Source organism: Artibeus jamaicensis, unplaced genomic scaffold, assembly GCF_021234435.1.
Source record: "Artibeus jamaicensis isolate MK-2021 breed Jamaican fruit bat unplaced genomic scaffold, CSHL_Jam_final contig_469, whole genome shotgun sequence".
NCBI lineage: Eukaryota > Metazoa > Chordata > Mammalia > Chiroptera > Phyllostomidae > Artibeus > Artibeus jamaicensis.
The window spans coordinates 168,002-194,224 of NW_026521847.1; the positions used below are offsets into that span (position 1 = coordinate 168,002).

Here is a 26,223-nt window from a genome sequence, read left to right on the forward strand (position 1 = left end):
TCTTACCAGTCTGGGTGAATGGTTTGTTGTTGTTGGACTTTGGTACAGTTCAATTTTCTGTCTGTTCTGGTTGTTTTTTGTTTCTAAATCTTTCTTGTTCTTAAATTTAGTTGTGTGAGGAGGTACAGTGTTTCCACCTACTCCTCCATCTTGGCTGGAAGTCTATGAAGCAGGTTTTATCTGTTTGGAACCTAGTCTTCTCAGGAGCCAGAGAAATAAGCTATTGGAAATTCCATCCGCTGCCCCTCGCCCCTGCCAATTGCCTCTTGAGAATCACCTTCCAGGTTCAGTCACTGGTGCAGTCTCTCCAGGGTCATTCAGGGCTGTGGGAACCAGGAGGTCCTGAGTTTGGATTTTCTTAGCCCAGCCATGCAGAGTTTCATTAACAAACACGGTGGAGCACCCCCGGGGGCGGGGGGCGGGGCACAGCAGCGAACAGCCAGGGCTCCTGCCTGTGGAGAGAGACAGGCACTCAACTGCACAGATGTGTTAGTGGTACCATAGTGACAGTGACAAGCTGGGGAGAAAAGCCAAGGCCAGTAGGTTAGTAGATGGGAAGGATGTGGGAAAGGGCAGGGATGAGGAAGGACGGAAGGAAGGGGAGGACAAGCCACTAAGGTCCTTGGGGACGAGCACTCGGGGTAGAGGGAAGGTGCCTGAATGTCCGTGGACCAAGGAATGTCCTAGAATTGGGGGTGGGGGAGCTGGGAGATGAACGTGTTGGACCTCAAGGCCACCGTGCAGATTTGGCTTTCTCTCTGAGTGAGATGGACATCATGGCGGGAGCATCTCTGACTAATGTGTTAACAGTGCAGAACAGAGAGGAGGGCTGAGGATGCAAGAGGGAGGTGATTTAGGGGACTGCCCTATAATCCCATGAGAGCTGGTGGTGTCTGGAGATGGTAGCGGGGCAGTTGGTGAGGAAAGTCAGCTGCTGCAGGTAGCACCCACGGGACTGCTCCTGGGCCGGGCTGGGGGTCAGAGAGGACTGAGTGTGGCTTTGGGGAGGCAGCCGTGGCCGTGCTGAGGTGGGGAGGCCAGGAGATGGCAGGTGTGGGAGGAGGCCCTGAGCTCGGGTTTGGACTGTTGACTTTGAGACACTGATGAGGCGCCCGAGGAAGATGTGGAAGTCTGGAGGTCATCATGAAGGTGTAGACAGTGGGGGCTCCATCGAGGCACGGATAGAAGCTTGGCCACTTCCCCAGGTCTCAGTGACGGCTGGGCCTCAGGGCCTGGCAGGGACTTAGTAAAGGACTGTTGGCCAGACAGATGTTGCCAATTAGTTTAGTTTTACATCAGACCCACCTTGGGGGCACCGAAAAAACAACAGACATAATGACCACCAAGGGAAAGAAGGGCTTTTCCTAACAGCCTCCCACAATCTCTGTCGCAGCTCCACAACCAGAAGAGACTCCTGCAGCCACCAACCGCCCCCTGGAGCCACGCCTGGGGGTCCTGACAGTGACAGATGTGACACCCACCTCCGTGGGCCTCATGTGGACAGTCCTTGAAGGCCAGTTTGACTCCTTCATGATCCAGTACAAGGACAGGGATGGGCAGCTCCAGGTTGTTCCTGTGGCCACAGACCAGCATGAGGCCACTATCCCGGGCCTGGAACCCGCACACAAATACAGGATGCATGTCTATGGGCTCCACCGCGGGCAGCGTGTGGGCCCCCTGTCTGCAGTGGCTGTGACAGGTGAGTGAGGGTCAGGCAGTCTGTAACCCTGGTTATCCAGAGTCCCCACCCACAATCTCTCCTGCCTTGGTAGCCTCTGCAGGTTTTCCTGGGGTCACAGGCATCTTAGTCTCTTCCCTGACCCCTTGGCTCCTGCCCCCCCCCCACATCTCCACTCCGTCCCTCCGCCGGGCCAGAATGCCTTCCTTTCACCCGACCCAAATCTAGTACTGAGGGTCTCCCTCTCTGACTGGCCACAGTTGTTTCTTCCCTTCTCTTTATAAGCTCCTGTGACCTGGACATGGTTGCCATCTCCCCTGCTGCCCTATTGTGTTGGGGTTAAGTGGCACTCACCCCATGAATCCCTTGTCAGACATGCAGGCGCCTCTGGAAGCTCACTCTCAGCCTCCAGGGCTTCACCGCCTCCTGGTCACGGCCCCCACTGTTGCCTTTCCACAGAGCCTGATGAAAAGCATGGATGCCCTTCAGGGCAATGCTTCTGAATGTAGGAAATAAAATGCATAGCATTACAAGGGAAATCAATTATACTGATATGCAGTTCATCAAAATATTTTTAGATTCAAGCTTAACACAGGACCTTCTTGATTTGTTCATTAAATAACAAGACTCAGTGTCACATTTGGGAGCAGTGGTGAGTGTAACCCATACTGTGAAGTCCCGGCAGTGGCTGAGTTGATGTGGAAACGGAGTCACAGGCACTGCTAATGTACCGTGGCCGGTTCCCTGTATTCATCACTGAAGGGAACACTGCATTTTAGTTAGTGGTCAGTGAAGAATGAAGATGTGACTGTCTCCCATCTGAGTTCGAGGCTCCTGAGGTCCTGGGAGCCCAGAGCCCTGTGGGGAGAGCTGTCTCTCCAGAAATCTCAGCCCTGTTCTTTGTCTTCCTCCCCCCCAGTGCCCCTCCCAGGAGCCCCAGCCACAGAGTTCCCCCAGGAGCCTGGGGGGATGTGTGACACCTGGGGGCACTAACAGTGACAGACGAGACCCCTGACCTGACTCTGTGAGCCTCTAGTGGGTGGTCCCCCAGGGCAGATTTGACTCCTTTGCGGTCCAGTACAAGGACAGGGTCTGGCAGCCCCGGTGGTGTCTGTGGCCACAGACCAGCTGGAGGTCCCTGTCAGTGGCCTGGAGCCCAACAAGGAAGTACAAGTTCCTGCTCTTCGGGATCCAGGAAGGGAAACGACTCAGCCCTGTCTTTGTGGGGGCAGAGACAGGTGAGAGGGACCGCCTGACACTGAGCCTGAGGCCCCTCTTCACGCCGTCCGATCTCCTGTCACACCTGTCAGGCCTTTCCTCTGTTCTCCTGTCTCCCTGGCAAAGCTGCCCAGCCCAAGGCACATGGGAGCCAGGACGGTGGGCCAGACCCGGGTCCGTCCCCCACTGGCTCTCCCTGTCTTCTCTTAATCCCTGCTGCTGTTGAAAGTGGGAAGACCCTTCAGACCCCGTCCTGGAGGGTGAGGCATGGGGAACAGGTACCAGGAAGGGAGAGAAGGGAGCAGAGCCTTTTCTGCCTCCCTGGGCCCTGTGGGTCCTCAGCCCTGTGGCACCATCCCCTCCTCAGAGTTTTGCCATCTACCCTCTGGCTTTTGCCCAGCTCTTACCCTATTGGCTCAGGCTCATCAGGTCCCATATCTTTCCTTCCCTGTCCTCCTATTGGAGCCTTAGAAACCAAGGTCCCCAGGAGCTCAGGGCTGGCTGCCCAGCTGTGGCCCTTTCCTGGTTTTCTGTCCAGGCCCTCTCCTGCCCCAGGGGGGGCTGGGCTGCCTGTTGGCAGAAAACTCCTGCAATAACAGTGCCCTGGGCATCCTTGCTGTCTAGGAAGGCAGTAGGCCAGCTCCTTCCCAGGCGTCAGGATGGCTTTGTGGGCTGACACCGGACTCCTTTCCTTCTGAGCTCCCTGCCTTCTCCCTGACCCCTCACACATAGGCAGCCCCCCTCTACCAGGGCCTGTGAGGGTCACCTCCGTCATAACATCATGCCTTCCCTCCTGCTGTCCGCCCCCATCAGGAAGCTTGTGCCCCAACCTGACTGATGTCCCCAGGACACTTGGATTTCCCCAGAGGCAGTCAAATCACAAAGAGTGGGTTCCTTGGTAAAAGGACACAACATTCCAAGCTGCACCTGCTAGGAAACTAGTTTCTAACTGGTGGGAAGAATCTGGGCAGCCAGAGGAATAAGATAAACTGCAAGCCAGGGAATCTCCTTTCCCAGAGGTGCCCCAGGACAGAAAACCCCTCTTGATTGCTTAAGTGGACAGAGGCACAGGCCAGCTGGGGATGGTGGTGGTACTGGGAGGGTGATAGAAAGATTTGGGGGAAGCACTGATCATTTGGGCGGTTCTGGGTTTTTTCAACGCCAGCAAGAGGCAGTAAAGGAGACATTTTGAAAGATAAACATGAGAACTATTCCTCTCTGTCAGCTGCCCAAGGTGATGCCAGCCCAGGGGCGCCACCCCGCCTCGGGGAGCTGTGGGTGACAGACCCCACCTCGGACTCACTGCACCTCTCCTGGACGGTCCCCGAGGGCCACTTCGACTCCTTTGTGGTCCAGTTCAAGGACAGGGATGGGCCCCGGATAGTGCCCGTGGTGGGTCACGAACGTTCAGTCACCATCACCCCTCTGGACAGTGGCCGCAAGTACAGATTCCTCCTCTATGGCCTCCTGGGCAAGAAACGCCACGGCCCCCTTACTGCTGATGGCACCACAGGTGAGGGCCTCCCCTGCAGGGGCTTCCTCTGTTCCCAGAGGCCCTGGGGAAGGTGTCTGGCACTCTGCCAGGCCAGGGCTATGGGTGGTCTTTTGTGCTGGCTGCCATCACAGTTATCTGGTTCCAGCCCCTCGGGCTGGGACCCAGTTCCCCCTTTCCTTGCCTAAGCCCACAGCACCAGCCCTTTGGGATTCACACATCAAAGCCCAGGCTGCAGACCTCCTGCTCCTGCCCTTCAGAGTCACCCAAACTTCCAGAAACATCTCAGCCATTTCCTCTATGTCTACATCTCAGAGACCCAGCACGCTGTGGATGATGCTAGAACAAAGCGTCCCTCAAAACCCCATCTGGGAGAGGAGCTACAGGTGACCAGCGTGACACTGGACTCCGTGGGCCTTGCGTGGACGGTCCCCGAGGGCCACTTTGACTCCTTCGTGATCCAGTACAAGGACAAGGATGGGCAGCCCCAGGTGGTGCCCGTGGAGGGCAGCCGCAGGGAGGTCAGGATCGCGGGCCTGGACCCCTCCCACAGGTACAAGCTGCTGCTCTACGGGCTGTATCAGGGCCGGCGCGTGGGGCCCGTTGCTGCCGTCGCCGTGACCGGTGAGTGCGGCCGTGGCCAGAACAGATGTTCCCCCTTCCTGCCAGGCTTTCCTGGCCTCACCCAGCCATGCCATTTCTGAGCTCCCTATATTCCTTTTAGAGAAAGGGATTAGCTATATGGAGGTACAATTTATGTACAATAAAATTCACCCATTTAAAGGGAATAATTCAATGTCACAAAATCATTATCTCAACTGAGCTGTAAAACATTTCCCTGGGCCCAAAAGTTCACTGTGTCCCTCTCAGTCAGTTCCCCTAGATCAGGGGTATCGAACTCATTTTCACCAGGGCCACATCAGCCTTATGGTTGCCTTCAAAGGGCTGACTGTAATTTTAGGACCATATAAATATCACTACACCTTAACTAGGGGCAAGGAGCTCAGCATTGCTGCCAGGTAGAAACGAGATGCCAGGCTGGATAAAACAGGGTGGAGGCTGCATTCGGCCCTTGGGCCTTGTGTTTGCCGCCTGTGCCCTAGTGCCAGCCTCTGGCACTGTGGATTGCTTTCCATCAGGATCATTTTGACTTTGGAAGCCTTTCATTGCAGAATCACACAGTACATAGTCTTTTGGGTTTGGCTTCTTGCACTTAGCATCATGCTTTTGAAATTCCCCCCTGTGTATCAATAGTTGGCTCCCTTTATCACTGACCACTTGCCTTCAGTTCCTGCCCTCCCCTTGGAGAGACCTAGTGCAGCAACAAGTCCATCACCCGGCTCTACCTGTCTTTCTGCACCAGACCCCAGGGAGGAAACTGGACCTGAGACCATGGCCCCAAACCCTCCTGAGTCTGAGCCGCAACTCGGGGAGCTGACTATGGACGAAGCCACCGCACACAGCCTACACCTCTCCTGGACAGTCACTGAGGGAGAATTTGACTCCTTTGAGGTCCAGTACATTGACAAGGATGGGAAACTCCAAGTTGTCAGTTTAGGGGGCAACCAGAATAACATCACCCTCTCTGGACTGGAATCTAACCACAGGTACCTGGTAAATGTGTACGGTTTCCATGGCCGGCAGCGTCTGGGTCCCATCCAGGTGGAATCTCTGACAGGTGAGCAAGAAGAACTCTGCCCACCCTGCTTCCTTACAGACAGCATGAGAGCCCAGGGGACAGCAGAGTCCTCGTGCACGCCTCCCCTCACTCAGGTCCTTCTCTCTCTCCCTGTCTCTGTTTAGTTCCAAGGAAAGACGAGAATGAACTGTCAGAACCTTCCACCATGAGCCCCAAGTCTCCCATTAAGCCCGTGCTGGGGGAGCTGACTGTGACGGATGCCACCCAGGACTCCCTGCACCTGTCCTGGACCATCCCCGAGGGCCAGTTCGACCACTTCCTGGTCCAGTACAAGAACGGGGATGGGCAGCCCAAGGCAGTGCGGGTGCCAGGACACGAGGACGGGGTCACCATCTCTGGCCTGGAGCCAGACCACAAGTACAAGATGAACCTGTATGGCTTCCACAATGGCCAGCGCCAGGGCCCCATCTCTGCCATTGGGGTGACGGGTGAGTGGACAGTGGGCGCCCGCAGGGGGATCACACTGCACAATGGGTGAGTGGGGTGCAGGGGGCCCCTCTGCTGGAGGCTGAGCCATGGTGCCCTGGGGGCCTCCCCTGGGCTCCCTGAGGACCAGAGGGTCCCCTGGACAGAGGAAGGCCTGTGTGAGCTGTGCTGGTGGCTGCCCTGCTTGCCCAGAGCTGACCCTGAGGGTCTGGGCATGTTTGTGAGGTTGGGCTGAGCAGGACCCCCCAGCCCCCAGCAGAGGAGGGACTTCTCTGCAGTGAGCTCAGGGTCCAGTGGTGACCCCAGCTTGGGAGAAGACTGAGGACATCTCCACGGACCCTGCCTCACCCTCCCTGTGTCTGTCCTTCTCAGCTGCTGAGGAAGAGACCCCCAGCCCCACAGAAGCCAGCACAGAGGCCCCAGCGCCCCCCGAGGAGCCCCTGCTGGGGGAGCTGACAGTGACAGACTCCTCCCCAGACTCGCTGAGCCTCTCCTGGACCCTCCCCCAGGGCCACTTCGACTCCTTCACCATCCAGTACAAGGACAGGGATGGGCGGCCCCAGGTGGTGCGTGTTGGGGGTGAGGAGAGCGAGGTCACCGTGCGGGGCCTGGAGCCGGGGCGCAAGTACAAGATGCACCTGTATGGGCTGCACGGGGGACAGCGTGTGGGCCCCGTGTCCACTGTGGGCCTGACAGGTGAGTGGGGACTGAAGGGCCTCCAGGGTTGGGCTCAGGAAAGGTCTCAGCAGTGGAGCCTCCAGAGTCCTCTCCAGTGCAGATAGTCAAGTGCCGTCCCCTGACCCCTGCACTGCCTGTTGGACAGACAAGGACCGTGACGGTCCGGGGGCAGGATTGTCAGGAAAGCGCCTGGCCGTCTGAGAGGCCCCTGGGTACTGAGCCCTCCAAGGCAATAACGCCCTGGCCCACTGCAGCTCTCTGCCTTGCCTGGGAACTCTGGAAAGAACTCAGTTGGGGGGGCTGGGACACATATCACCTGCTTCTTCCAGATACCAACTCCTGCCCAGTCAGCTCGCCCTTTTCTCCATCTCTGCCTGCCCTCTCCATAGAATGCTTCCCTATTACCAAGTCTATTGACATAGTTCACATACGAGAAAAGTCACCCGTTTCAGTATACGACTGAATCGATTTTTAGTATATTTATAGAGTGTGCATGCTCCACCACTCTCTTGTTCTTGAACTTTTCTTCCACCCCAAGAAGAGTCCCCGTGTGTAGACCCTTCTGACTCCCATCCCTGGGCCGCCCTGATCTGTGCTCTGTGCCTAGCCCTGCCCTGTCCAAGCCAACCGCACAGACGGGACCACGCAGCTCATGCTCCCTTGTGCCTGGCTCCTTCACCGAGCGTGCTTTGAGGTCCACGCATGTGGTAGCATCAAGCGGTACTTTATTTCTTTGTACAGCCAGATAGTATTCCTTATAGGGTAGACCACTGAAGTGTTTTTGCATTCATCTCAGACAGGGTACTTCATCACTAAATATTTATAGTCCTCTCTTTAAAAAGGCTATTCAGGGACTTCCAAATCCCAACAACCAAGGAGTTAAAGAAGAATCATTCATTCAGACCAGTAGGAGGGGTGGAGACAGGCAGCCGGGCAGAGAGGACTCGTGGCAAGGCAGCAGATTGCAGATTGGGCAGTCCCACATTCATGTGCAGATAAACCGGGAGGAATAACTGGGGAGTGGAACACACCAAGCAACCCAGGGTTCTTTTTGGGGAAATAAAACCTCAGACCTTTGATTGAACACTCCGGTAGGGGTTGAGGCAGCAGGAGAAACTCCCAGCCTCACAGGAGAGTTTGTTGGAGAGACACACAGGGTCCTAGAATGCACACAAACCCACCCACCCAAGAATCAGCACCAGAAGGGCCCAATTTGCTTGTGGGTATCAGGGGAAGTGATTGAAAACTGACAGAGAGTGGAACAAGCAGCACTGTTCCCTCTTGGATTCCTCCCCCACATATAGCATCAAAAAGCAGCCACGTTGGTTGCCCCGCCCTGGTGAACACCTAAGGCTGCCCGTACTATGTAACAGGTGTGCCAAGACAAAAAAAAAAAAAAAAAAAAAAGGCCCAAATGAAAGAACAGATGAAAGCTCCAGAAAAAATACAACCAAGCAACAAAGAGATCGCCAACCTATCAAATGTAGAGTTCAAAACACTGGTAATCCGGATGCTCACAGAAATGGTTGAGTATGGTCACAAATTAGATGAAAAAATAAAGGCTATGCTAAATGAAATAAAGAAAAATGTGCAGGGAACCAACAGTGACAGGAAGGAAACCAGGGCTCAAAGCAACAGTGTGGACCAGAAGTAAGAAAGAAACATTCAACCAGAACAAAATGAAGAAACAAGAATTTTTTTAAAAATGAGAAGAGGCTTAGGAACTTCCAGGACATCTTTAAACATTCCAACATCTGAATCATAGGGGCAAGAAGGTGAAGCAGAAGAGCAAGAAATTGAGAACTTATTTGAACAAATAATAAAGGAGAACTTCCTCAATCTGGCAAAGGAAATAGACGTCCAGGAAGTCCAGAAAACTCAGAGTCCCAAAGAAGTTGGACCCAAGGAGGAACACACCAAGGCACATCATCATTACATTAGCCAAGATTAAAATGAAGGAGAGAATCCTAGAAGCAGCAAGAGAAAAGGAGAGAGTTACCTACAAAGGAGTTCCCATCAGACTGTCAGCTGATTTCTCAAAAGAGACCTTACAGGCAAGAAGGGGCTGGAAGGAAGTATTCCAAGTCATGAAAAACAAGGACCTACATTCAAGATTGCTCTATCCAGCAAAACTTTCATTTAGAATGGAAGGGCAGAAAAAGTGCTTCTCAGATAAGGTCAAGTTAAAGGAGTTCATCATCACCAAGCCCTTACTATATGAAATCTTGAAGGGCCTTATCTAAGAAAAAGAAGATGAAAAACATGAACAGTGAAAGGACAGCAAACTCACAGTTATTAACAACCACACCTAAAACAAAAGCAAACTAAGCAAACAACTAGAACAGGAACAGAACCACAGAAATGGAGATCACATGGAGGGTTAGCAACAGGGGAGTGAGAGGAAGAGAGAAGGGGAAAGGTACAGAGAATAAGTAGCATAGACAGTAGGTAGAAAATAGGGGGTAGGGCAAGACTAGTATGGGAAATGTAGAAGCCAATGAACTTATATGTATGACCCATGAACATGAGCTAAAGGGGGGAATGCAAGTGTGAGGGGGTGTGCAGGGTGGAGGGGAATAAAGGGAAAATGGGATAACAATTAATAAAATGCATTTTTTAAAAGGCTATTTAAAAATAACCACATGATAATTATTGTACCTCAAGAATGAACAGTCATTCCTTAATGTCCTCAAGTAAGCAGGGAGTGCTACAGTTTTCTGGTGGCTTCATAATTGTTGTTTTCCAATTTGTTGCTGCAGTTTGTTCTAAACAAAGAGGGTAGGTTGTAACTGGGAGGACTGGGACTTTAAATAGGTAGTGGGGGCAAGGTCCCACCGGGGGAGCAGCATTTGAAAGGACTTAAAGGAAGCATGGGCGTGAGCCATGCAGACATCTGGGGAAAGAGCACGAGGGCAGAGGAAGAGGCAAAGGCTCTAAGGCAGGAGGCTGGCCAGGTAGACACACTGCAAGGAGGCCACAGAAAGACTTTGATGGTCATAACCAGAAGTGGATTTTAGGTTAGTGGCAGAGCTGAAGAAGCCAGGAGAAGCTGGGGTCTCAGCAACTCTTCTAGTAACAGGAAAGCTTCTGTCTGCATCTTTTCCCAGCCCCCCGAAGTAGAACAGGGAGCCAGCCCTACTTTGAAGCCGAGCCTGGGGGAGCTGACTGTGACGGATGCCACCCAGGACTCCCTGCGCCTGTCCTGGACCATCCCCGAGGGCCAGTTCGACCACTTCCTGGTCCAGTATAAGAACGGGGATGGGCAGCCCAAGGCAGTGCGGGTGCCAGGACACGAGGACGGGGTCACCATCTCTGGCCTGGAGCCAGACCACAAGTACAAGATGAACCTGTATGGCTTCCACAATGGCCAGCGCCAGGGCCCCATCTCTGCCATTGGGGTGACGGGTGAGTGGACAGTGGGCGCCCGCAGGGGGATCACACTGCACAATGGGTGAGTGGGGTGCAGGGGGCCCCTCTGCTGGAGGCTGAGCCATGGTGCCCTGGGGGCCTCCCCTGGGCTCCCTGAGGACCAGCGGGTCCCCTGGACAGAGGAAGGCCTGTGTGAGCTGTGCTGGTGGCTGCCCTGCTTGCCCAGAGCTGACCCTGAGGGTCTGGGCATGTTTGTGAGGTTGGGCTGAGCAGGACCCCCCAGCCCCCAGCAGAGGAGGGACTTCTCTGCAGTGAGCTCAGGGTCCAGTGGTGACCCCAGCTTGGGAGAAGACTGAGGACATCTCCACGGACCCTGCCTCACCCTCCCTGTGTCTGTCCTTCTCAGCTGCTGAGGAAGAGACCCCCAGCCCCACAGAAGCCAGCACAGAGGCCCCAGCGCCCCCCGAGGAGCCCCTGCTGGGGGAGCTGACAGTGACAGACTCCTCCCCAGACTCGCTGAGCCTCTCCTGGACCCTCCCCCAGGGCCGCTTCGACTCCTTCACCATCCAGTACAAGGACAGGGATGGGCGGCCCCAGGTGGTGCGTGTTGGGGGTGAGGAGAGCGAGGTCACTGTGCGGGGCCTGGAGCCGGGGCGCAAGTACAAGATGCACCTGTATGGGCTGCACGGGGGACAGCGTGTGGGCCCCGTGTCCACTGTGGGCCTGACAGGTGAGTGAGGGGGTACTTGGGGCATCTCAAGGGAGAACTACTTTTTTCTCATGGACAGTAGCCTCGCTGAGTGCTCTGCTATTTCACCAGCCCCTGAAGGTCCTGACTTAGCTCCCCTTTCATGCCCCCCTTTCATGCCCCCCTTTCATGCCCCCGTGTGGCTCATGGCTGGTGGCCTGGCCCTGCCAGCCTGCAGCGTCATCATCCCGTGCAGCGGGGACTCCTCCTGATGCTCAGCCATCTTCGCAGGTGAAATGTGTCAGGCACACTTACCAGAATTTTTTTTAGATTTTTATTTATTTTTTAGAGAGAGAGGAAGGGAGGGAGAAAAAGGGAGAGAAACATCAATGTTTGGTTGCCTCTCGCACACCCCCTATTGGAGAACTGGCCCACAACCACAGCATGTGCCCTGGACTGGGAATCGAACCAATGACGCTTTGGTTCACAGGCTTGCCCTCAATTCACTGAGCCACACCAGCCATGGCGATACCAGAATTTTTTTTTTCAACTTAATTACAGCATTCTTTGTTATAACAAAAAACAAAAACAAAAAGAGGAGAAGGAAGAAAGAACCCAATATCCAGCCGAATTGGGCTGGTTAAATAGTTTGACACCATCTATAAGAACAATTATAGCCCTGGCTGGTGTAGCTCAGTGGATTGAGCGCAGGCCTGTGAATCAGAGGATCACAGTTCGATTCCCAGTCAGGGCACATGCCTGGGTTGCAGGCCAGTTCCCAGCAGGGGACTCACAAGAGGCAACCATACATTGATGTTTCTCTCCTTCTCTCCCCCTCTGAAGATAAATAAATAAAATCTTTAAAAAAAAAGAAGAATTATGTCATCATTGAAATGTAAGACAATTAATTTAAAATATTACATTGAGAAAAGAAGCCACAATTTACATAAAAGTGTCAACCACAACCACTTGAAAATGACATGTGTGGGAAGGACACTGGGAGGAAACATGTCCCACAAGATGTATGTTTGTAGGATAGAATAGAATGTTCCAGAACTTCCCCCCTCTTTTATTCTATTCCATGGATCCACATTTTCTTAAATTACATGCATTTCTTTTATAATCAGGGAAAAAATTTTAAAGATGATGTCTTATGTGTTGTACTGCTTGTCTTTTACCCCAGTTACTCCTGTGATTTATTTCATTTCTAATTATGCAAAAGACAATTTCTAGTCCCTAAGAAATAAGGGGGAAAAATCACAAGGTGAATTCAGTCCCAACTGTGCAGTCAGGCCGGCTTTTCAAAGTCATTGCCAGCCAGATTGTTGTGTCTGGTGGGAGAGCGTCAGGAGAGTTGCTCTGCACGGAGCCTGTGAGACGGATGGAGCCTTCGGAGGGCAGGTCGCTGCCTAGGTGACGCCCAGCGAGCCGCTCTGTGGCACCCCCTCTCCTCTCCTGAGGACACTGCGCACAGAGGAGCCATTCACTCAGCCCTCCTGACTCCCGGGCAAAGGGCCTCATCTATACCTGTGTTCACAGGAGTGTTCGGGAGGGGAGAATAGGGCTTCAGTAGAAAATGGACATCAGGGGACTTCCGCCAAGATGGAGGCATAGGTGGATGTGCCGTGCCTTCTCACACAACCAAGTTGAGAGACAACTAAATATTAGCAATAGAAAACACAGCCAGAACACGGAAAATTGAACTTTTCGGAAGTCCGTTAACAACAAATTCTTCAGCCTGACCGGTAAGGGGCGAAACCAGCAGCTGGTGAAGCGGCGGTTGCACAGGAGGACTCGGTCAGCCGGACTCAGGCGCGGAATCCAGACACGCGGAATCCAGGCATAGGGTTGGACCTAATGAGCGACCGAGCGAGCGACCAAGCGAGCGACTGTGGGGGAGACAGCGGGGGTGCGGTGCTGCGTGTTGACTGTGGTCGTGCATTTGTGCTCGGGCGGACAGGCGAGGGAGTGGGCGGTTGGACCGGGGCCGCGCGGGTCCCGCAGCAAGCGGCAGTGGAGGGTGCCGCCATTTCCCTGCTCTGACCACGCCCCCACATACAGCGTCATAACCCAGCGACTCTGAGTGGCCCGGCCCAGGTGAACCACCTAAGGCGCTGATCCTCACCCAGCTGTAAAAAACAGCAGAGGGTGCCGCCATTTTCCCGCTCTGACCACGCCCCCACATACAGTGTCACAACCCAGCAACCTGGGAGTCCAAGGCGCCGCTTCTCACACTTAAAAGGCCCGAACAGACCAAAAATGGCGCAAGAAGATCTCAAAGCCCCAGAGCCCATAGATCTAAGCGATGAAGAAATAGCAAAACTCTCAGACGCACGGTTTAAAACACTGGTCATCAGGATCCTCACAGAACTGGTTGATTATAGCCACAAATTAGACAAATATATGTAGGCAAAACTAATTGAAATGAATGGAATTGCACAGGACACCAATAGCAATGAAAAGGAAACTGGGTCTCAAATCAATGGAGTGGACCAGAAGAAAGCAAATAATGGTCAAACAGAAAAGAGTCAAGAAGCAAGAATTCAAAGAAATGAGGAGAGTCTTAGGAACCTCCAGGACATCTTTAAACGCTCTAACATCCGAATTATAGGGGTACCAGAAGGGGGAAAGGCACAGCCACCAGTGGAAAACTTATTTGAACAAATAATAAAGGAGAATTTCCCCAATCTAGCAAAGGAAATAGACTTCCAGGAAATCCAGGAAGCTCAGAGAGTACCAAAGAAGTTGGACCCAAGGAGGAACACACCAAGGCACATCATCATTACATTAGCCAAAATTAAAATGAAGGAGAGAATCCTAGAAGCAGCAAGAGCTAAGGGGACAGTCACCTACAAAGGAGTCCCCATCAGACTGTCAGCGGATTTCTCAAAAGAGACCTTCCAGGCAAGAAGGGGCTGGAAAGAGGTATTCCAAGTCATGAAATCCAAAGACCTACATCCAAGATTGCTCCATTCAGCAAAGCTTTCATTTAGAATGGAAGGACAGATAAGGTGCTTCTCAGATAAGATCAAATTCAAGGAGTTCATCATCACCAAGCCTTTATTATATGAAATGTTAAAGGGACTTATCTAAGAAAAAGAAGTTAAAGAAACATGAACAGTGAAAGGACAACAAACTCACAGTTATTAACAACCACACCTAAAACAAAAGCAAACTAAAAGGACAGCTAGATCAGGAGTGGAAACATAGAAATGAAGATCTCAAGGAGGGTTAGCAACAGGGGAGTGGGAGGAGGAGAAGGGGGGAGAAGGTACAGAAAATAAGTAGCATAGACAGTAGATAGAAAATAGAAGGGGGGGGGCAAGAATAGCATGGGAAATATAGAATCTAAAGGACTTGAGACACATGGTCATAAACTAAAGGGGGGGTAATGGTGGGGATGGGGGGTAGGGTGGAGGGGAATGAAAGGGGGAATAGAACAACTGTAACAGCATAATCAATAAAAAAGAAAAAAGAAAAAGAAAAAAATAAATCTGTGTAAATTAAAAAAAAAAAAAGAAAATGGACATGAGAACAGTCCACACTCCGAAGGTAAGCTTTTAATTCTCATTCACTGCTCAGGTTTTTTACTTCTTAACAAGGTGAATCCCAAACATGTATGAAGTAGAGCAAACCCATGTCACCACCCACATTTTCCGTCAGGTTGTGGATATTGATAATCCAGGATGTCTCTTGAAGTCTGTACTTTTCTAGCGAAAAGAATACAGCAACATGATGGACAGTGTGCGAACGAAGAAAACACCTCCTGTCAGACCACCTTCTGACTCAATAATCACCATTCATAACAATGTGCATAACATCCTCTCTGCATTTTCAGACGTTGCAGAGAAATCTAATTCTTGACTTGGACTGTCCCTTATACCCAGCGGACTGTGTGCATTTCTCATTGGCTACACAACCCGCATTAATCACCACCTCGATGGTTATTTGATGCTTTGTGGCAAAAGTGCCACAGCAAACCCGATCGCCTCCTGTGGGCCTCTGTGTACCTCGACGTACGTCGCCGTCATAAACAAGCCCACCATGCATTCCTGTGACACAGCTTTTTCCTGATTTGTGATCATTTCCTTTGGCTGCCTGCCTGGAAATGAGATTATCGGGTCAAAGCACATGAGCATTATTTTGGCGGCTCACGTGTCCAAACTGCCTTCTGCAGGTTTATGCCACCAGGCGGGCACATGACAGGGGTTTGGGAGCCTGTCCCAGCTCCCTGCACCAAGGACACTATGCCAGTGACAAGGGCTACAGCTTGAACAGTATTTCAGTGGGATGGAATTTGTCGCCACCATAGACATCACCATAAAAGTAACTCCCCACTTAAGCCTCTCCCCCAATCTCTTTACTTAGCTCCCCAGATGGATGAGGATGAGACCCCCAGCGTCACAGAACCCAGCACGGAGGCACCAGCGACCCCCAAGGAGCCCTTCCTCGGGCAGCTGACAGTGACAGGATCCTCCCAGGACTCCCTGCGCCTGTCCTGGACCATCCCCGAGGGCCAGTTCGACCACTTCCTGGTCCAGTACAAGAACGGGGATGGGCAGCCCAAGGCAGTGCGGGTGCCAGGACACGAGGACGGGGTCACCATCTCTGGCCTGGAGCCAGACCACAAGTACAAGATGAACCTGTATGGCTTCCACAATGGCCAGCGCCAGGGCCCCATCTCTGCCATTGGGGTGACGGGTGAGTGGACAGTGGGCGCCCCGGAGCAGGAGCCTGCAGGGGGATCACACTGCACAATGGGTGGGTGGGGTGCAGGGGGCCCCTCTGCTGGAGGCTGAGCCATGGTGCCCTGGGGGCCTCCCCTGGGCTCCCTGAGGACCAGAGGGTCCCCTGGGCAGAGGAAGGCCTGTGTGAGCTGTGCTGGTGGCTGCCCTGCTTGCCCAGAGCTGACCCTGAGGGTCTGGGCATGTTTGTGAGGTTGAGCTGAGCAGGACCCCCCAGCCCCCAGGAGGGACTTCTCTGCAGTGAGCTTAGGGTCCAGTGGTGACCCCAGCTTGGGAGAAGACTGAGGACATCTCCACGGACCCTGCCTCACCCTCCCTGTGTCTGTCCTTCTCAGCTGCTGAGGAAGAGACCCCCAGCCCCACAGAAGCCAGCACAGAGGCCCCAGCGCCCCCCAGGAGCCCCTGCTGGGGGAGCTGACAGTGACAGACTCCTCCCCAGACTCGCTGAGCCTCTCCTGGACCCTCCCCCAGGGCCACTTTGACTCCTTCACCATCCAGTACAAGGACAGGGGATGGGCGGCCCCAGGTGGTGCGTGTTGGGGGTGAGGAGAGCGAGGTCACCGTGCGGGGCCTGGAGCCGGGGCGCAAGTACAAGATGCACCTGTATGGGCTGCACAGGGGACAGCGTGTGGGCCCCGTGTCCACCGTGGGCCTGACAGGTGAGCGGGGGCTGAAGGGCCTCCAGGGTTGGGCTCAGGAAAGGTCTCAGCAGTGGAGCCTCCAGAGTCCTCTCCAGTGCAGATAGTCAAGTGCCATCCCCTGACCCCTGCACTGCCTGTTGGACAGACGAGGACCGTGACGGTCCGGGGGCAGGATTGTCAGGAAAGCGCCTGGCCGTCTGAGAGGCCCCTGGGTACTGAGCCCTCCAAGGCAATAACGCCCTGGCCCACTGCAGCTCTCTGCCTTGCCTGGGAACTCTGGAAAGAACTCAGTTGGGGGGGCTGGGACACATATCACCTGCTTCTTCCAGATACCAACTCCTGCCCAGTCACCTCGCCCTTTTCTCCATCTCTGCCTGCCCTCTCCATAGAATGCTTCCCTATTACCAAGTCTATTGACATAGTTCACATACGAGAAAAGTCACCCGTTTCAGTATACGACTGAATCGATTTTTAGTATATTTATAGAGTGTGCATGCTCCACCACTCTCTTGTTCTTGAACTTTTCTTCCACCCCAAGAAGAGTCCCCGTGTGTAGACCCTTCTGACTCCCATCCCTGGGCCGCCCTGATCTGTGCTCTGTGCCTAGCCCTGCCCTGTCCAAGCCAACCGCACAGACGGGACCACGCAGCTCATGCTCCCTTGTGCCTGGCTCCTTCGCAGAGCGTGCTTTGAGGTCCACGCATGTGGTAGCATCAAGCGGTACTTTATTTCTTTGTACAGCCAGATAGTATTCCTTATAGGGTAGACCGCTGAAGTGTTTTTGCATTCATCTCAGACAAGGTACTTCATCACTGAATATTTATAGTCCTCTCTTTAAAAAGGCTATTTAAAAATAACCACATGATAATTATTGTACCTCAAGAATGAACAGTCATTCCTTAATGTCCTCAAGTAAGCAGGGAGTGCTACAGTTTTCTGGTGGCTTCATAATTGTTGTTTTCCAATTTGTTGCTGCAGTTTGTTCTAAACAAAGAGGGTAGGTTGTAACTGGGAGGACTGGGACTTTAAATAGGTAGTGGGGGCAAGGTCCCACCGGGGAGCAGCATTTGAAAGGACTTAAAGGAAGCATGGGCGTGAGCCATGCAGACATCTGGGGAAAGAGCACGAGGGCAGAGGAAGAGGCAAAGGCTCTAAGGCAGGAGGCTGGCCAGGTAGACACACTGCAAGGAGGCCACAGAAAGACTTTGATGGTCATAACCGGAAGTGGATTTTAGGTTAGTGGCAGAGCTGAAGAAGCCAGGAGAAGCTGGGGTCTCAGCAACTCTTCTAGTAACAGGAAAGCTTCTGTCTGCATCTTTTCCCAGCCCCCGAAGTAGAACAGGGAGCCAGCCCTACTTTGAAGCCGAGCCTGGGGGAGCTGACTGTGACGGATGCCACCCAGGACTCCCTGCGCCTGTCCTGGACCACCCCCGAGGGCCAGTTCGACCACTTCCTGGTCCAGTACAAGAACGGGGATGGGCAGCCCAAGGCAGTGCAGGTGCCAGGACACGAGGACGGGGTCACCATCTCTGGCCTGGAGCCAGACCACAAGTACAAGATGAACCTGTATGGCTTCCACAATGGCCAGCGCCAGGGCCCCATCTCTGCCCTTGGGGTGACAGGTGAGTGGACAGTGGGCACCCCGGAGCAGGAGCCCGCAGGGGGATCACACTGCACAATGGGTGGGTGGGGTGCAGGGGGCCCCTCTGCTGGAGGCTGAGCCATGGTGCCCTGGGGCCTCCCCTGGGCTCCCTGAGGACCAGAGGGTCCCCTGGGCAGAGGAAGGCCTGTGTGAGCTGTGCTGGTGGCTGCCCTGCTTGCCCAGAGCTGACCCTGAGGGTCTGTGCATGTTTGTGAGGTTGAGCTGAGCAGGACCCCCCAGCCCCCAGCAGAGGAGGGACTTCTCTGCAGTGAGCTCAGGGTCCAGTGGTGACCCCAGCTTGGGAGAAGACTGAGGACATCTCCACGGACCCTGCCTCACCCTCCCTGTGTCTGTCCTTCTCAGCTGCTGAGGAAGAGACCCCCAGCCCCACAGAAGCCAGCACAGAGGCCCCAGAGCCCCCGAGGAGCCCCTGCTGGGGGAGCTGACAGTGACAGACTCCTCCCCAGACTCGCTGAGCCTCTCCTGGACCCTCCCCCAGGGCCGCTTCGACTCCTTCACCATCCAGTACAAGGACAGGGATGGGCGGCCCCAGGTGGTGCGTGTTGGGGGTGAGGAGAGCGAGGTCACCGTGCGGGGCCTGGAGCCGGGACGCAAGTACAAGATGCACCTGTATGGGCTGCACGGGGGACAGCGTGTGGGCCCCGTGTCCACCGTGGGCCTGACAGGTGAGTGGGGATGGACAGGGTTTTGTTCTGCTCCTTTCTGCCTTTCCCCTTGAGGGTCAGCACTTCTTTCACACAGGCCATACCCCTGGTCTTTTCCACAGGGCAACAGGGTCTCACCTGATCCCTGAATGAGTGAGGACTGGTGGGGACACTTTCAGGGGCAGTTGGGCATGGATCCTGTACCTCATTCATCTAGCTTTGTCCTTACTTCACCATACCGACCTCTAACTTGCTTTCTCCGCCTCCCTGACTGGGCCATTCAGTAGCTCAAATGTGGATGTGGATTCTGGGTCTCTGGGTTTATGTCCTGTTCTGAACATGTTGCTCGTTTATTATGCACATGTGTCCCAACCCCTGCAGCCAGGCCCACAGTCCCCCACCTGCCCTTCCCCGGGAGTTGGGGGATGAATGTAAGGCACCTACCGCACCTGTTGTGTGGGTGTTTATATACACAAACCCTGGGTCCAGGTACACCGTACAGCAATTAGCTTGAATGTTCCCCCTCTAGAACAGGGTCCTGCCATTGAGCCCTGAGGCTCTGCTGCTCTGTTCCAGCCTCCCTGCCCACAGAGCCCCTGTGGCACCTTGCCTGGAGGTGCTGGCTGTGGCAGCCGTTACCTCCAGCGCAGCGCCCCTGTCCTGGACAGTGACCCAGTGCCTTTTTGACTCCTTCCTGCTCCAGTACAGGGATGTTCAGGGGCAGCCCCAGGCAGTGCTCAAGGGGAAGTCATCATCTCCAGTCTGACCCCTGTTCGAATCCAAGTTCGAATTCCTACTCTTTGGTCTGCAGGATGCAAAAAGGCAGCGTCCTTTCTCTGCAGATGCAAAGACCCTTGAGGAAGGTCCACAGACCACCTTTGCTCCTGGAGCCTTTTGATCATTTTTCGCCCCCTTGTGGTAACAGGAGGAACATCACCTTTTGTGCTCCACACTCCAGACCTCAGGAACTCCAGACCCATACCTTTACTGGGCCAGTGAAACTCAGTCCTGCACTCCCCCTTACCCCTCATCCTGTCCTCCTCTTTGCTCCTCCTATCCCCAAGGGCCCCTCTTTCTTCCCTTGCTCCTGTTTTGTCCCCACACCTCTGCTTCCCCCTTCCTGACACATGGCCCTGAGGATTTCTGTCATTCTCCATGTACCTCTCTTTTTTCCAGTCCCAGACACAAAACCTCCTCACCTGGGGGAGCTGACAGTGACAAATGTGACCCCCGACTCCATGGGCCTCTCGTGGGTGGTCCCCCAGGGCAAATTTGACTCCTTTGTGGTCCAGGACAAGGATAGGGATGGGAAGTCCCAGGTGGTGCCTGTGGCTGCGGACCAGCTGGAGGGCCCTGTCAGTGGCCTGGAGCCCAGCAGGAAGTACAAATTCCTGCTCTATGGGCCGCAGGCAGGAAGCAGCTGGGCCCATGTCTGCTGAGGGCACCACAGGTAAGCTCCATCCCTGCCCCGACCCTTCTCAGAGCTGCCTCTTATCTGAGCCCCGAGCTGGGCCTGAGCCCATCCCATGAAGCTTATTCTTCTCCTTCAGCCTGACAACAACCCGAGCGTCCGGAGCAAATATGTATTGAGTCCCTACCGCATGCCGGGCACTCTTCTGAGCAGTAACACACATTCTCTTTTCCACTCGCTGAGTGGTGTGGCAATAAAAACAACCCAGGCTCCGGAGCCATGCAGGCCCGTGTGCAAGCCAGTGCTGCAGCCTGGGCCAGCTGTGCCCCTTTGGACCGCAGTCTGCATGGTGATTGTGAATGACACATACTGGCGCTCCATGCACGTTCATACCCTCATCCCTTGGTCCCAACTCTGTAACAGGAGGCAGAAAGTATGGAGAGTTCAGCTGCAAAAAGGTGATGGGGAAATCGGTGTCATTGTGCCTGTGACTCAGCCCCCGCCCCCCAGGAGGGGGCAGGGGTCAGTCACTGACACTCGCCCCACCCCCAGGGCCACAAGCCACCCTGGCCAGACATTTGGCACAGGCCATCTGGGGCCAGGGGCCCTCAGACTCCACAGTTCTCTTCCCTGAACCCTCATTACAGTGATGGGACACAGTCTTCCCCAAACCCCACCAGTCAGCACCCACCCTCGGCGGGTTTCTTCCATACTCTGCCCCCAGCTTCTCCCCCTGCCCCTCCTCACCCAGCTTCAAGGTCCCGGGATTAGGGCAGGGCTGGGGAAGTGGGTGGAAGGAGGGCCCAGGCTGACAGAGAGCAAGGAGGGGGTGTGCCAGGTGCTGGCACCTGTGAGTTCTGCTGACTGCTGGGCCTGGCCTCACTGTCAGAACCCAGACACCCTCTGGAGTCTCTCAGCTCTGGCCACATCTCTGCTCAGGGGCCTGGGGTTAGTGGGGAAACTGACACCCTTCTCAGCAGCCCCAGTCACCACCACCCCCTTTGTAAGATGATCTTTTATGCACACTGGCCACAGTGGGGGGAGGGGCAGGGAAGGGTTTGGGCAGTGGCCTCTGCAGGAGCAGACAAGGTGTCCACAGGACTGGGGCAGGCCTGACTCCTCAGGTGGCTGTCCTTGAAGCCACACCTCAGGGACTGTTTCTCAGACCCTCACACCTCCTGGAAGTTGCCAAGGTTGAGGTGAAGGCAGCTCTAAGCGTTTCTCACCACCCCCCATCCCCCACTCTCCCCAGGCTCCCCTGGAGAGGGACTGGCGGCCCCCACCCCGCCTAGGGAGCTTACAGTGTCAGATGAGCCCCCACACTCCCTGTGCCTTGTGTGGACAGGGGCCCAGGGCCCCTTTGACTCCTTCCTGGTCCCGTACAGGGACACAGACTGGCAGCCCGGGGCAGTGCCTGCGGACCAGCGGGAGGCCACCAGAGGTGGCTCAGAGCCTGGCAGGAAACACAAGTTCCTGCTCCACGGGCTCCTGGGAGGACAGCGCCGGGGCCGTGTCTCTGTCCTGGGAGTGACGGGTGAGGGGGAGGCCGTCCTGCACGGCCCCAGCAAGCCGGTCTTTGAGCTGAAGATGCAGGGACAGGCAGGAGTGAACAGGGGCCTGAGGGAGCCCTGCCCGGAACCCAGAGGAGGGGGCCAGGGTCCAGCTCTGTCAGTGACCAGGGGTCAGTCAAAGCAGGAGCCAGGCCGGGAGAGGCCACAGCCCTCAATCTCCAGACCCTTCAACTGCCCCCCCCTTCCTCCAAGGGGCCTTCCTACGTCCCCTCAGGGTGGCCTTGCCCAGGTAGGGTTAAAAAATCCACCCATGGATGAGTCAGAAGCCTTTTCTCAACTGGAAAAATTACTGGAAAACAAAACAGCAAGGGGCAAAGAAACCAGCAAAAGGAGCTGTGTTGGTGGGAGGGGCTCCTCCAGAGGTGCCAGCCCAGCTCAGGTCACCCCACGAGGCAGGTCTGGCCCTTGTTCGCCAGCCACTTCCATCCTCAGCTATCCTCAAAAGGGAGGACCATGGCCGAACTCAGGGCCAGCCAAGTCAGTTCTGCCTCAGAGGCAGCACAAATTCAGACCAAGCAAAGGAGTCCACAGAGAGGAGCCCTGGGGTCACAGTGCGGGCCCCAGGGAGACCCATGGTGGTGTAGCACGCCTCACCGCCAGAGCGGGAATTTGTCAGATTCAAGACAAGGAAAATGCTAGAAGAGCCTCAGTACCTCTCTTCTCTCTACCTGGCTTCCATGGGCGGGACCTGTAAAGTCCCCACTTCAGCCCGAGCCACCCTGGAGCTGGACCAGTGGCGTTGAGAGGGCCTGCTGTGCGCACGCGAAGCCCGTGCAGGCTTGCACAGACTTGCGCACGCACATGCGCACTCAGCGTCTTCTCGGGCTTCTCCCACAGCCGCAGAAGCCCCAGAGTCCCCCGAAGGGCCCCGCCTGGGGGTGCTGGCAGTGACTGACAGGACTCCAGACTCCCTGCGCCTCTCTTGGACTGTGAACCAGGGCTCCTTCGACTCCTTCGTGGTGCAGTATCGGGACACAGACAGCCAATCCCAGGCCTTGCTTGTGGGTGGTGACCAGAACAAGGTCCTTGTGTCGGGCCTGGAACCGAGCACCCCCTACAAGTTCTTCCTCTATGGCCTCCATGAAGGGAAGCGCCTGGGCCCCATCTCAGCTGAGGGCACCACAGGTACCACTAGGCGAGGGCCTGCATCTTAGCCTCCCTGCTTCTCCCCTGGGCCTGGAGGGGGAGGGGCACCCAGGGTGGTGAGCACAGGGAAAGAGCATGAGGATGCCGTGGAGAGGGCCGAGGGGTTGCCCTGGCTCTGCACATAGGCGCTGTCACTGTGGGTCTCGCCGTGGGTACCAGGCCTGCATTAGCTGCACTTTACAGATGAGGAACCAGGGGCCCGGCTGGGTGGCAGAAGGGACCGGCCCCAGGTTACCCGGATGGTGTGCTTCTGCCTTCAAACCGTTCTCCCACCCACTCTGTGCAGGGTCAGCCCCTGCCGGTCAGACCCTGGGGGAACCAGGGCCCCGGCTCTCCCAGCTGTCTGTGAGTGATGTGACCACCAGTTCTCTGCGACTCAACTGGGAGGCCCCCTCTGGGGCCTTCGACTCCTTCCTCCTTCGCTATGGGGTCCCATTAGCAAGCACTCTGGAGCCGCATCCGCGTCCCTTGCTGCAGCGGGAGGTGACAGTGCCAGGGACGCGGCGCTCAGCTGTGCTTCGGGACCTCCGTCCTGGGAGCGTGTACAGCCTTACACTGTATGGCCTGCGTGGGCCCCACAATGCTGACAGTGTGCAGGGCACTGCCCGTACACTGAGCCCAGGTGAGGCCCCATGGCTGGGAGCTGGAGCCTCAGGCAGAGGGGGGCTGGCAAGAGGGGCGGGGAGTGAGGAATGCAGAAGGACGCTCGGGTCTGTGCCTGCAGCCAGTGGCCCAGGAAGGTGGGGGTAGGGGTCCTCCACGGGAGCCCCCAGCCTGTGCCCTCACCATCATTCCTTGGTGCACTACTCTCCTCAGTTCTGGAGAGCCCCCGTGACCTCCAGTTCAGCGAAATTGGGGAGACTTCAGCCAGGGTCAGCTGGATGCCCCCACCGTCCAGAGTTGACAGCTTCAAAGTGTCCTACCAACTGGCAGAAGGAGGTAACACCCTTTGCCCATGCCCTCGCTGGCTCTCGTGTCTCCACACCCTCCACTCTGCCCACCCTGCAGCCCCTCCTGGCCTCCCTAGCAACCTCCCAAGCCCACCGTGTTTTCAGGGGAGCCACAGAGTGTGCAAGTGGACAGCCAGGCCCGGACCCAGCGGCTTGAGGGGCTGGCTCCAGGCGCTCACTACGAGGTGACGGTGGTGTCTGTCCGAGGTTTCGAGGAGAGCGAGCCCCTCACGGGCTTCCTCACCACTGGTGAGGCCATCGGCCGGGCTGGGGCAGGCGAGGGGGGTCATGAGGCCATGGGTGGGAGTTAGTTCAGTGGCTGGAGAGGGCAGGGGTGTTGGAGGGTCCAGCTGCAGACCAGAGGCCCAGAAGGATTTGGGAAGGAGGAGTGGGGAAAGCAGCAAGGGCCTGCGCTGAGCCCTTTGTGTTGTTCTCCCAGTTCCCGATGGCCCCACCCAGCTGCGAGCACTGAACTTGACAGAGGGAACAGCCATGCTACACTGGAAGCCCCCTCAGGCTCCTGTGGACACGTATGACATCTGGGTCACAGCTCCAGGCAGTGAGTAGGGCTCAGGCTTTTGGAGGGGACACATGCAGGGAGGGAGAGCAGAGGCAGAGCGGCAGCTACTGACATCCCCCCTCGCCGTGGCCAGCCCCCTCTCTACAGGCCTCTGCCCCGGGCAGCACCGTGGACTACCCCTTACACGGCCTCGCGCTCCACACCAACTATACAGCCACCGTGCATGGCCTCCGGGGCCCCAACCTCACCTCTCCAGCCAGCATCACCTTCACTACAGGTACCTCCTGGGAAGCATGTGGGATGGGGGAGGGCAGATGCAAAGAAGGGCCCCACCCCCCTCTTCTCTTCCCTTTTCCCCTTCCAGGGTTGGAGGGCCCCCGGGACCTGGAAGCCAAGGAAGTGACCCCCCGCACGGCCCTACTTAGCTGGACAGAGCCCCAAGTCCCACCGACTGGCTACCTGCTCACCTACGACACTCCTGGTGGACAGACCCAGGTGCCCCCTCCCCTGCCCCACTGGCCAACTCCCCTCCCCAGGTTCCCTTCCAGGAGGAGCTGCCTCTGCCTCTGTCCCTCCTGGGGGCCTACCTCCCTGTCCCCTGACCGACCCCTTTTCTGTCTCACAGGAGATCCTGCTCCCAGGAGGCCTCACCTCTCACCAGCTCCTGGGCCTCTTTCCCTCCACCAGCTACAGAGCCTGGCTCCGGGCTGTGTGGGGCGAGAGCCTCACACCACCCATGTCTACCTCCTTCACCACTGGTACTTGGGTGCTGGGACCTGAGGTGGGGGCTGAGTGGGCAGCCGGGGTCGAGGGTTTGGAAAAAGGACTAGTCCCTCTCTGTCCTCTCTGCAGGTGGACTGCGGGTCCCCTTCCCCCGGGACTGTGGGGAGGAGATGCAGAACGGGGCCGGCACCTCCAGGACCTCCACCATCTTCCTCAACGGCAATCGCGAGCGGCCACTGAATGTGTTCTGTGACATGGAGACCGACGGAGGCGGCTGGCTGGTGGGTGGCAGCCAGAAGCCCAGGGACGTGCGCGGGTCAGGGTTGCTACACCAGGGGCCATAGGCTGATGGTGCCCCACCTGCTTCTCAGGTGTTCCAGCGTCGCATGGACGGACACACGGACTTCTGGAGGGACTGGGAAGACTATGCCCGTGGTTTTGGGAACATCACTGGGGAATTCTGGCTGGGTCAGTGCCTCACAGGGATGGGGGCACCAGGGAAGGGACAGGGGCCCTGCGGACACCAGGGCGCTGGTGAGAGCATGCTCCCCGCCCCCAGGTAACGAGGTCCTGCACAGCCTGACGAGAGCTGGTGACTATTCCATGCGCGTGGATCTGCGGGCTGGGAACGAGGCAGTGTTCGCTCAGTACGACTCTTTCCGGGTAGACTCGGCCTCGGAGTACTACCGCCTCCACCTGGAGGGCTACCACGGCACGGCAGGTGAGGGCTGGGCCTGGGGACCAGGTGGGCGTGAGGCAGGGCAGGTCCTCACTCTTTTCCTCACCCCCTGGCCAGGGGACTCCATGAGCTACCACAGCGGCAGTGTCTTCTCTGCCCGAGACCGAGACCCCAACAACTTGCTCATCTCCTGTGCCGTCTCCTACCGAGGGGCTTGGTGGTATAGGAACTGCCACTATGCCAACCTCAACGGGCTCTATGGGAGCACAGTGGACCACCAGG

The 26,223-nt window shown here is 56.0% G+C and overlaps 1 protein-coding gene across 1 annotated transcript in view; it reads left to right on the forward strand.

Annotated features, from left to right (window-relative positions):
- TNXB (tenascin XB) overlaps window positions 1–26,223 on the forward strand; it is a 64,364-nt gene that overhangs the window by 37,519 nt on the left and 622 nt on the right. Inside the window, 29 exon segments of the mRNA XM_053667493.1 lie at window positions 1,394–1,641; window positions 2,847–2,916; window positions 4,122–4,409; window positions 4,704–5,012; window positions 5,752–6,066; window positions 6,192–6,515; window positions 6,886–7,213; window positions 9,180–9,200; window positions 10,325–10,596; window positions 10,967–11,290; window positions 15,617–15,949; window positions 16,329–16,376; window positions 16,379–16,500; window positions 16,502–16,652; window positions 17,960–18,256; window positions 18,640–18,693; window positions 18,696–18,962; window positions 22,761–23,048; window positions 23,356–23,691; window positions 23,886–24,008; window positions 24,125–24,268; window positions 24,459–24,578; window positions 24,673–24,816; window positions 24,904–25,034; window positions 25,165–25,297; window positions 25,392–25,543; window positions 25,634–25,730; window positions 25,822–25,983; window positions 26,059–26,222. Coding sequence (XP_053523468.1) covers window positions 1,394–1,641; window positions 2,847–2,916; window positions 4,122–4,409; window positions 4,704–5,012; window positions 5,752–6,066; window positions 6,192–6,515; window positions 6,886–7,213; window positions 9,180–9,200; window positions 10,325–10,596; window positions 10,967–11,290; window positions 15,617–15,949; window positions 16,329–16,376; window positions 16,379–16,500; window positions 16,502–16,652; window positions 17,960–18,256; window positions 18,640–18,693; window positions 18,696–18,962; window positions 22,761–23,048; window positions 23,356–23,691; window positions 23,886–24,008; window positions 24,125–24,268; window positions 24,459–24,578; window positions 24,673–24,816; window positions 24,904–25,034; window positions 25,165–25,297; window positions 25,392–25,543; window positions 25,634–25,730; window positions 25,822–25,983; window positions 26,059–26,222 — 5,765 coding nt within the window.